The sequence below is a fragment of the Ovis canadensis genome, chromosome 1 (genome assembly GCF_042477335.2).
Source record: "Ovis canadensis isolate MfBH-ARS-UI-01 breed Bighorn chromosome 1, ARS-UI_OviCan_v2, whole genome shotgun sequence".
NCBI lineage: Eukaryota > Metazoa > Chordata > Mammalia > Artiodactyla > Bovidae > Ovis > Ovis canadensis.
Genome location: NC_091245.1, coordinates 233,304,343 through 233,316,359, shown reverse-complemented (window position 1 = coordinate 233,316,359; position 12,017 = coordinate 233,304,343). Strand labels below are relative to the sequence as shown.

The 12,017-nt window shown below is 41.1% G+C and overlaps 1 protein-coding gene across 15 annotated transcripts in view; it reads right to left on the bottom strand.

Moving 5' to 3' along the window:
• The window catches only part of VEPH1 (ventricular zone expressed PH domain containing 1), a 384,254-nt gene that overhangs the window by 264,246 nt on the left and 107,991 nt on the right, over positions 1-12,017 (bottom strand). For all 15 annotated transcript variants that reach the window (XM_069561395.1, XM_069561331.1, XM_069561307.1 and 12 more), the window contains one exon: positions 7,626-7,835. In XM_069561395.1, coding sequence (XP_069417496.1) covers positions 7,626-7,835 — 210 coding nt within the window. The remainder of the gene's footprint in view (positions 1-7,625; positions 7,836-12,017) is intronic.

Sequence of the window (12,017 nt, the reverse complement as noted above, 5' to 3'; positions counted from 1 at the left end):
TGTAACTACTGCAATATCTAACCAAGGGGGCTGGGACCATTTGCATGGCTCAGAGAGTCTAATGGGTAAAGAAAACAATGAAAAAAAAAAATAAAGCCTCTGGAACTGAAGCATTCTACTTCAGTTCTTCCTGGGCAAGAAAATCAACCTAGTCTGGATTTAATTTAATCACTTCAGATTTAGTTAATGACAGGTTTTTTAAAAAAATTGATGCAAACTTATTTGAGTTGTTTTTATAGGTGGGGAGCTGGGGACCACCTGCCCTTTATTGAAAGCAATGTTACTTCCAGTGCCCCCAAGAAAGCAAGGCCTATTTTAAATTATAAACATTTTTATAAAATGTGGCTTTATTATTGTTTTTGTTAGTTTTATTCCCCTCAGGAATGGTGGTCTGTAATATAAATTTAAAACAGATACATGTTCCACACTGAGAAAAAAATCATATATACTAGTTATTTCCTAACAAAGAAAGAAGATACAGCCAGTCTTACTTTATATCTTTGGAATATATACTGGAGGTATACTGGAACATACAGTACCTCATTCCTTTTATTTCTGTCCTTATTTTGACCCCACGTACCCATCCATTCAGCCTCTTTCCCTGGGGAGCAGGGAAGAGGCACATCATTTTACTTGTTGCTGTCTTCCCTGATTTCAGTCTGTTGGACTTAAGTTCCAGTCTGTATCCAAATAAATGTAATGAGAAAGCCCTGAGCACCACTTAGGAGGTAATACATTGCTGATATTTACTGAATGTTTACCAATTGCCAGACACTGTTCTCCATGGTTCAGCTGATTAATTCTCACAACAAAATTAGGAGGTAAATAATATTGCTATTCCTATTTAACAGATGAGGAAAATGAATCAAGAGCGGTGATGTAACTTGCTAGAGGCCACACAACTGAGTCAGGATTCAAACGAAGGCAGTCTGGCTCTTGAGACACCCTCTTCACCACCAGGTTACAGCATATGGATGTCCCCACGGCAGCAAGATCATTCGGGCAGTGGATTCTTACACAGACAGACCCCAGGGGTGAACACTGCTTGGTCTACAGTGGTGAAGTTCCTCCTGGGCACTACACTTCAACCAGCTTGCCGCCTGTGAAGTCCTTGTATATGAAAACCTCTTTTCATGATCCATTCAACATCATTTTTCTCTGATGTCACCTACCAAGAAGCCAGGATCTTTTGGAATCATAGACAGACATGCCTCATCATATGCTTTCTAGTTAATATTGCCAGGTCCCCTGTCAAACTCATTTTCATCTTTCACCTTCTAGATAAATTGTACAGGCTCTGAAGTATCAACAACATTTTCCATCTTAATATTTTCCTCTCCTTCCCCTTAAGTTATAGTTATGTCACCTAGAAGAACTAGACGCTTGATTGAATGAAAGCGGCTAGTGAGAATTCAACCTTCAAATTCTTAATGATTAATAAGAGTGCTCCCAAATACTCATGAATTCTTTTGGCCACAGGTGAATTCAGATGGATAAGGTAAGATTCCTTTCTATGAGAGCTCAGAGACTCATGGAGAATAAATAGGCATGGACAAAAGAGTGTTCTATACATCTGTGTCTCTTTGGCTGTCTTGCATACAGGGTTATCGTTACCATCTTTATAAATTCCATATATATGCATTAGTATACTGTATTGGTGTTTTTCTTTTGGACTCTGTGGGAGAGGGCAAGGGTGGGAGAATGGCATTGAAACATGTATAATATCATATATGAAATGAATCACCAGTCCAGGTTTGATGCATGATACTGGATGCTTGGGGCTGGTGCACTGAGATGACCCAGAGGGATGGTATGGGGAGAGGGGAGGGAGTGGGGTTCAGGAGGGGGAACACGTGTATACCTGTGGCAGATTCATGTTGATGTATGGCAAAACCAATGCAATATTGTAAATTAATTAACCTCCAATTAAAATAAATAAATTCATATTAAAAAATTTCCATATGACACCTTTGCTATTATATATGAAATTGACTAGTAAAAGTATTATTCACACACACAAAAATAGACATGGACAGGCAAATTATGACGTGACACAGTCAGTATGACCTTTGAGATAAAGCCAAAGTGCAATGGGAACGTAGAAGGGGTAACTGCCTAAGAGAAATGAGAAGAGCTTACACAGCAGGAGGTGACATTTGATCTGGGTCAGGAAAGATAAGCAAGAGCAGGGGATGGAAACTATCCAGCCAGAAGAATAGGCTGTGAAGACGATGACATATGTCGGTGCAAGGTATGCTCAGGGAAGGATCTAAAGTGCTAATAGAACACAGGGGGCATGGAAGAGCCTGGACAGGTAAGAGCTAAAACTAGAGGGAGGGTAGGGCCAAGCCAAGGCGGTGGCATCCGATAGGCAGTGAAGGAGCCAACAGAAGAATTGTGCAAGGGAGAAAGACCACACTTGCACTTTTAGGAGGAAAACTGGTCATTTCACAAAAGATACGTTGGAGTGGGAAGAAGCACATCCGTCTCATTAACCCTCTCCATCTGGGTAGAATTTTATTATATTTCTGTTGCAGCCGTTGTTATTATTACTGCTGTTAGTTGAACTGTATCAAGCACTTGCTGTATGTCAGGCACTGTGGTAAGGGTTTTGTATGAATTCTCTGGATGTAAGTCTGGGGATGGACCCTTAGAAACTACTATGTCATCCTACTATTGTCTGGCAGTCTCCACTACAGTTTCCTCATTTGAGAAAGGCAGAAGAACGTGTGTTTTTGCCATGCTGAGGATTTATCTGATATTAATAAAATAGTATTTATTATTTATGCATCTGCTTCAGCTGAACATACCACAGAAGTGGGGTAAATCCTGGCATGATGAGGAGCCAGTTGTGTCCTTTACTGGACAGGCCAAGGAAGGTGCACCTCAGAGGCAACCGCTCATCAGTTATCCTAGAAGCGGATGGATTTCTCTGCCCTTTGGTCCTCCTAGTTTTACTCTCCATCCAACAGATGCACGTTAGGTGTCAGAACACACCTGAAAATTGCCTGTGAGTCACTATACAGCTTCCTATAATGACACAAACACTGTATGGCTATTAAGCACAGTTTCATTTTAAATTTGGGCGAAAAATATCCCTGAGGTAATTTGGAAGAGAGTAAAAATAAGAAACTATAGGATGTTAATTTTTGTTTTATAGAACAGCTTCCCTCTGCTGGGTTTACACCAGCAGATGGGAAGATTGTGACTGCTATCAGCTGTTGTAAAGAGTTTGCCTAACCAGATGGGTGCTGATATGAAAGACAGGTACATCTGGTATACTTCCCCATAGCCAGCTCTGCAGTTCCTACACCTGTCTTCATGCAGGCACAGAACATGAGGCAGAAGTCATTTAATAATGTGTGAGACTGATTCCAGGCTGACTCCACCCTTGAGGTTATGCCAGGCCTGAGGGTCACACACCCCGGGAGAGCCCTGCCCCCACCCCGGTTCCCCTTAAGGATCAAACACTGCAGTTCAGTGGAAGGCAGGCAACAAGACAGGGACCAACAGTAGCCTCCAATCAATCACCAACTGTGCATCTCAGAAGTCAGAGCAAGATACTCAAAGTTGCATTGGCTTTTCTGCATTTTTAAAATCTTTTAAATCCTAGTAACAAATATCATCTAATACTTGGCACCCCTGAGTACATCGGAAAATTTTACATGGTGTCAAAGAGAAATGAAGTTTAATTAAGTCAATTTTTAGATAAGACCAGAGTAAGATTGAGAGAGAGGATTCTAGGGCCTGAGGTCACTAGGTTATTGCAGCTATTCCATCATGAACACCCTAAACATCTCCACGTCTCATATATCCCTGTGTCCCTTTACCTCACATATACCAAGCTCTCCATGAAGGAAACAGTGGGGTCTTTTCAGAGCAAAGTTTGTGCTGTTCTCTTTTAATTGCAATTTCCTCCTCCATGGTAGCCAGGAGCCTATACTTGATTTCCGTCCTCAAACCCACCTGGCAATGCACTTTAGTAACTTCCGGTTTCCTTCTGAAAAGAGGCTGGGTAGAAATAACCATACACATATATCTTGTCTATTGGTTTTGGTCTTTAGGAATATGGCGCCACAAAAGTTTTAGAATATTGAACAGGTTTACTCAGATTAAGCAGTTAACAGCTGCTTAGGTTGCTAATTCTTGGGACAACTGAGTTTTAGCATTCTTTAAAACTAAAGGGTGATATTTTAGGCATTATTTCTGAACAAAGGGGATTCTGACTAACATTTAAGGTAGTTTTGTCAGGCTGATCTTAAATGAAATGGAATAATGGAATTCAAGAATATCAGCTCTGGAAAGGAGATAATCCAATACAAAGATATTGTATATATTTTATACATGTGTGTGTGCGTGTGTGTGTGAACTTAATAGTTATTTAAGACTCCTTGTTGGAAAAGGAAATGGCAACCCACTCCAGTATTCCTGCCTGGGAAATCCCATGGACAAAGGAGCCTTGTGAGCCTACAGTCCATAGGGTTGCAAAGAGCTGGACAGGACTGAGCAACTAAACAGCAAACAACAACAAAGGCTCCTTGGATTAGTCCTTCCTGAGACTTCATAAACACATGTCATGGCTGCATAATAGTTTCACAATACGTTTCTAACTTCTTGCTGTTGGCAGTGAATGTATTTATGCCTAAATCTGTGGGATTTTCTTGAACATTATTTCCTTAGCATATGGATATTATTTGTTTTGAAGGAGAGAAAAGAGACCCAGAGAAAAGAATCACTTGATGAACTGCAAAAAGACATTCCTTGTCCTCAGTCATTCTTTATGTCCTTCTCTTTTCATTAATTGGGCATGTGGCTGCTTAAATGCAGACTACACATTCCAGCCTCCCTTGCAGCTATGGTCATCTACAGCTTTGTTTTATTTAGCCAATGGGATATAAACAGTAGGCTGTATTTGTCTGGAAGAGTCCTTCTCCCCTTTCCCCTACTGGCCGAAATGCTCACTTGATGGGTGGAGATGAATAACCATCTTGGACCAAGAGATGGAAGCCCTGTGCTCTTTGGTATGCTCCAGGATGGTAGAGCAGCAAAGGAGAAGGGGGGCCTGAGTTTCTGAAACATGGGGTTCTATACTGACTGCCTTCTAGACTTCTCTATGTGAAAGAGAAATAGATGTGTATCTTTGTTTCAACAATTTTTGTTTTGAATTTTTGTGTTACCCTTGACCATATCTAATCTATATTGCCGTATCAATAGTCTGGAAAAGTTTTAATTAATTATCGTGACTCTATGGAGGAAGGCAGGATGGGTGATGGACAAAGCCTGATTGACTCTCGCTTTAAATATATTATGCCAAGGGATCTCAAACACTGATCCACAAAAAGCTGCATCAGAATTACTCTGGCAGGCCAAAAATATAGATATATAGATACAGGTATATAGGATTGGAACTAAGATCCCATGTGCTGTACAACCAAAACAAGAATTACACTGGCAGAGGCTGGGGAGGTCCCTTTCCTGGAAACTTTGATTCAATAAGTATTCTATAGGGTCCATGAACTTGTATTGGGAAAAGAGCTCCTAATATAAACCTGATATCCCAACACATTTGGAGTGTTTGATCTAGAATTGTTCTCTGCTGACAAACTGAATCAGAAGCATCAGGAAAAAAATTTTTTTTCTCTCTCAAACACAGATGCCTCCATGGGTATGTGAGAATGAGATATAGAGATAGAGCAAGAGCAAGAGAGAGAGAGAAAGAGAAAGAGACAGAGAGAGACAGAGAAGAGAAAATATTCTGATATTCTTAATTTTGAAATAGGTGATTCCTCAGGCTTTGTGGCCCCCCTTTCTCTCCCTGGAGCCACACAAATATCACCTAATAGTCCATTCCCTCTCAGATTAGCCTGAGTTTAGGTAAACTGACAGTGGCTAGAATTGTTTTTTGTTTGTTTTGTTTTGTTTACAGATTACATTTTCTGGGAGGTGTAGTCACCTCCAATGTGCATTATTACATATTGTTGTTTAGTCCCTAAGTTGAATCTGACTCTTTTGTGATGCCATGGACTATAGCCCACTAAACTCTTCTGTCCATGAGATTTCCCAGGCTAGAATACTGGAGTGGGTTGCCATTTCCTACTCCAGGATATCTTCCCCATCTAAGGACTGAACCCTCATCTCCCACGTTGGCAGGTAGATTCTTTACCACTGAGCCACCAGGGAAGCTCTTACTACACATTAATGAATCATAAATGTATTTGTGACAAAAAGAATGATAACTTAAAGATTCCAAGGCCTTGCCCATCAGAGGTTAAATTTTTTGGTCCATGCAAAAATCTGCAAGGTCAGCAGACCCAGTCAAACAGCTGTCGGTCACAGTTGGCCTAAAAGCATTCGGGCATACCACAGGTTCTCCTGGTAGCAAAGGGGATGGGGCACAGAACGTGTTACCAGAAGGCAGATTGTAGCAATGAGACATTCCAAACAGCAGTGAACAGAAAGGGGTTATGGTAAGCAGCATGTCAGGACTGAGCAATCCTTTTACAAGAGCCACTGTCACACTCACAAGTTCAGGCTGCTTGGGGCCCAGTTCTCCCACCTTCTTCTGGGAAATTAAAGGAGAAAGACTCTCCACCAGGAAGAAGCCTGGCACTCACCAGCTCTCCACAAATCTCAGCAGAGATCAAACAAAACAGAACCAAAGAACCATTTTACGACAAAATTTGAAAACAGTGCCAAGGATACCAAAGGTCTAATTCCCACTGGGTCATCAACTAACCCCAGCTGAGTCTGGATGAGTCACTTAACTTTTCCAGCTTTTTACTTTCTTCTCTGTGGACTTGAGAGGTTAAACTTGGTGAACTATGAAATCCTTTTTAAGAGTTAAACAATTTTATACTTATCTAATAGGAAATGTATAGTATAGGTAAGTGCATGAAGTAAAAGCTTTCCTCTATCAATTACACATTTGCTTTTATTTTTAAAAGATAAAAATCCTCAATTTCAATGCAAAATCATCAGACAGCTGCATATGTGTATACACATGCATGCACACACCCTTCAGAACTTTAATTTCTGGAAATTCTTTCTTAGTTGTCTAATCCCTACAAGCTCTGATGGCATCCTGTTGCTGCTGCTGAAAGATTTTATTATGCAAATATTTAGACTAGGACTTTCAAACACCCATGAACGCTTATTGCACTCTCCCAAGGAACATCATGGAGAGGGTTCAAAACATATTGAATCCAGGCACTTATTGACAGGATAGCTATGGGTCCTGATTAATAGGCAGTCTCTGAGATCTAACTCCATGTTTACTGACAATCTCTTGGGTTAAGCAGAATGGCAACCAGAAAGAGATGAAAATCTTGCTGGTTATTGTTATTACAAAATGGTCTCTATCTATCACTGTGCTTTCTCCATTGTAACCCTTCCCCTTCCTTGAGTGACATGTTAGCAATAAAATCCTCACTTCCTGAACAAACCATGTAACCCTGCTACAACATGCCCTTGATCCAGAGGCCACTGTCCATACCAAAAAAAAGAGAGAGAGAGAGAGAGAAAGGGGAACTTTCAGAAGTCTCAGGACATACCTGTATATCATAGAGCTCCAAAGGTTTAAGTGCCAATGGAAATTAGGGAAATGAAGAGAAAAAACCCATACTTACTTCATCCACATGTCCGACAGCCCCATAGATTCTTGCCATTTGTCCAATGAGGTAGGGGGATCTCTCAGCAATCTCTTTCAGCATTGGAAGAAAACTGTTCAAAGCCACTGGCTTGTAGCCTGCAATCTCTATGAGGATGCTTAGGATGATGTCGTTATGGGTCGAATCCTTCAATTGCCCAATTAGGAAAGGAATACACTTCTGAACCACCTACAGGAAGAAAAGAGAAGAAGAAGGGAGAAAAAGAAACAGAGAGGAAAGTTTATTAAGCAGAATCAATCTAATATTTTTTTGTATTCAATCTGAACTCAACACATTCTGAGATTATTACTCTTGTTGGAATGCTAGCAAATCTCTCAAATCTGAAATTTAAAATTTACAGTAAAATTTCAGAGCCTTCAGTTTCCTTTGCTTTTCCTTTACATCTGTGCTCTGCAATTGAATTGTTAAGGCTACAAAATGCATAAATGCTGCTACTCGCCCATAAGTCAAGGTCTCCTGTGTTATGTCTTTATCAGTAGTATTACATTTCCTCCAAACCACCCTGAGAGCTTCAGCTTTTTTTGGAGGGGGTGCCCTTATATGATAGCGTTTTCCTAAAGACTCAAGGAAAACATTATCAAGTAGCATTCTCAGAAATTGGTTGTGCTGTCCATAATCAACTGTGCTGCAAATATTCAGAAGAGTGAATTTGATCAGTAATTACATTGAATTGAAAAGCACAGATGGCATTAAAAAAAAGAGTAGGGCAACTATTTATTGAATACCTACTATGTACCCAGAATATCTAGAGATTCCTAGAAGTTAGGGTAAAGGGCAGAATTTTAAAACATGGTCTAAAACACACTCAGTCCCTGCTTGCCTACTCCTTAGACATCATCTTAGACATGCCCACCTTGTTCTCTCAACTTTAGTAAAAATGTCATTTTTCTCTCTCTCAAATTCCTCTCACCATAAGACCTTTGCACGTTATCATTCCTTCTCTGTAATAAGGTCTTCTCTACTACCTCATTTCACCAGCTAATTCCTAGTTATCCATAGAATATCAGAGGGTTTCAATTCAAAAGAGAATATAAGTATGTAAGAGATCCTTGACAATGACTTTAATTAGAGCCTTTAAGTTAGAGAAATATGGTGTGGAAATATTTAAAATAAAAATAAAGCAGGAAAGAGCTCTTCCTTTTTCTCAGTTTTCCATTTGGACCACAAAAAAGTTATAAGATCAAAAACTACTAAAGTAAAATAATATCTACCATATTCTCAATATCCTAACCTTTCTTAGTCTTTAAAGTCTTTATCAATATAAGGATGCAATAATTTGCATTAAGGAGAATGTGACTTTTTTGTGGAATGATGTGTCTATGTTAACACACAGACACATTGCATACTGACAATTTAATGAATTGTTTGTCTGCTAAAATAAAAGGATTACAAAGAACAACCTGGGGAAAACTGAACAATAAAAGTACAAACTATTAGTCCATTCATACTTCTCCTATGGTTATTTCTTTTGTTTGTTGTTGGTTGGCTGTTTTGGTAAGGGAGACTTGAAATGTGACTTCCAGTATTAGGATTAAAAAATCTGATGCACAGCTCAACCTGCTGAACTCATAAATTGACCCCCTGCCAAAAACCTGCTTTTCCCACCTCTCTAGCCCCAAGTATCTCCCTTCGTATAAATGACACCGCCATCTACCTGCTCAAGCCAGAAGTCTGAGAATCATTCTTTTTTTTTACAAGTTGGGGGTGGGGTGGTGTTTGGGGGTGTAGGGGGTATTGGGGAGGGAGGAATCATTCTTGACTACTATTTTTCCCTTACCAGCCACTTTGAGCAATCACCAAATCCTATTGATACCCACCCCTCAAGTATCCCACAGATGAGTCCACTTCTCTTCATGTCCATTCATCCATCCATTCACTCATTCACAAATTATTTATGAGTCCTTTCCATTTGCAAGGTGCTATTCTAGGTGCTGCAGTTAATGTTAACAAGTCTAACAGCTTTTCATTTCCTCCTCCAGGGAATCTTCCCAACCCAGGGATTGAACACTCGTCTCCTGTGGCTCCTGCATTGGCAGGCAGATTCTTTACCACTGAGCCACCTGGGAAGCCCATATATATTATCCTATATACAAATATATACATAAATTTATAAATATAAATTACCCTATATGTAAATTTAAACTTGATATTCATATCCAATAATCATGGAAGAAAGGTTAGAGCTACTTTCTGGTAAATGGCATATATGAATGAACAGTTCAATAAGGGCTGCCAGTGCTCTGGGGGTGATTGCATGTCCTTCAGGAGGAATGATGTGAGGTCCCTGGCACCAATGGCAGAAGCATCAGCCAGCTGCTCCGGGTCAGGACAGCGTCCTCACCCTGAGGCTTTTAGAAATGGACAATGCTTACACATTTCCTGCCCCGTTCTACAAAATTCCATTTCTCAGTCCTTATTCTTTATGTCCTATTCCTAGAATACCAGGGTCTCTATGATGCGTGTTTCTAGTCATGACAATTTTATTTAAACTCCAGTCATACATCCTAAGACTATAAAGAAAATTTTAAATGGAGAAGAGAGAAAAGGGTAAAGGAAGAAAGGAAAAACAAGAAAGACAGGCAGGCAGGCTCAGGCAAATACAGACTACTAGGGATTGGGGGCAGGAGGAGAAGGGGACGACTGAGGACGAGATGGCTGGATGGCATCACTGACTCAATGGACACGACTCTGAGTGAACTCCGGGAGTTGGCAATGGACAGGGAGGCCTGGCATGCTGCGATTCATGGGGTCGCAGAGTCAGACACGACTGAGCGACTGAACTGAATTGAGGCAAAGCTGAATCCACAGAAGGAGCAAAATGAGAAGTACTAAACAATGTGACTAGCAATAAAATGTGAATAATGTGAATGAATAAAGACAGATATTTCCTGAAGCTTATCACTCACATTTAAGGGAAGTGGTGCTTTGGCCTTCAGATATTTTTGGATAAGGAGAAATATTTTCCTGACACTGTATTTCCTTAGGTTGGTCTCTATATGCTGCCTCATTGGAGCTGTTTCACATCTCAGAGAAAGCCTTCCTTTGCTGAGAGCAGAGAAGCCCCTAAGATAACATAGATAGCTTGCAGAGAGGAAGCTGACATGGCCTTTCTTCAGGCCATAAGTCCCACACCATGGACTCTGAAAGAGCTTCCAAACTGGCCTCCTCATCTCAAGCCTTTTCCCCTCTCTTCAGCCTCCTTGCTGCCTAAAACCCCATCTGCTCATGCCAAAGATTTCCCACAGTGCATGGTCAGAATCCCAGTGCCATGGCATTCCAGGGTCATTTGCTGGCATTCACTGATGGGTTTATCTGCTGCCTCTTCCTCCATGAAACTCCTGACCCAGCAACATGCCACTGACCACACACAGTGGCTTGAACACACACGAAAGTATGAGAAAACTCATACTTTCAAAGCTGATCTCAAATAGTTCTACTTCTGGGAAGCCTTCCCTCCAGCCCACTCTCACATACACACAACCTGGGGCCAGAGCACAAGGGAGGCCACTGATCCACACACTGGAATATTCTGCAGCTTACACAGTGCTCAGTCTTCTGACCTGACACATACACCTTTACAACAATCTGGGAGGCTTGCTTTGAATTTAGAATTTTTGGTCCCTGTCAAGGAAACAGGAAGAAATGACTCCTAGCCTCCATCCCTTGCCCCTCCCTTCTCTTCCTACCCCTGGCTTTGCCTTCAAGGAGTTTCCTATGCATATTTGTGGATACTTCAGCCCATATATGCAAGCTCATATAGGCTGCCCCTCAGACCTATGGGGGTGACACTGTTGGCATGGCCTGTCCACGGGGAAACAGACCCAGTGACCAGGACTTCCACAGCCCTGGAAGCAGGATGGAGGTTTACTGGAAAGGGATTCCAAGGTCCCAGTTATCTGGACTGTGTTTAGTAGGCAGGGCAGTGGACGGGAGCTGGGGGCACAGGCAGAGGAGCGCCAATCAGAACCGTACAAATCCAGTAGCCCAGGTGAGGGCCCGTCCCTGGCGTTTCTGTTCCTTCTTGAGCAGAATCAGTTGCTGCCTTTACTGTCTCCCAGGCAAGTCTGCTGACGAGTTTAGCATCTTGTCATTGAACTGAAATTCTGTGGACACATCTCATTACTCCAGGCTATGGGCATCTTAAACAGAGGGCCATCAAAAATAACTGGCAGCAAGGACATTTAAATTCTTGTTAAAGAATAAAAAGTCGAGCTACTGTGTGTATATACATGTGTGTATACACACTCCCTCTCAAATTACTTCTAGATTCAATGTTCTCTTTCAGTTAATTTGATTAGCACTAACAATATCTATTAATCTCCAGAAATCTCTGAAAATAACTGCCACTCT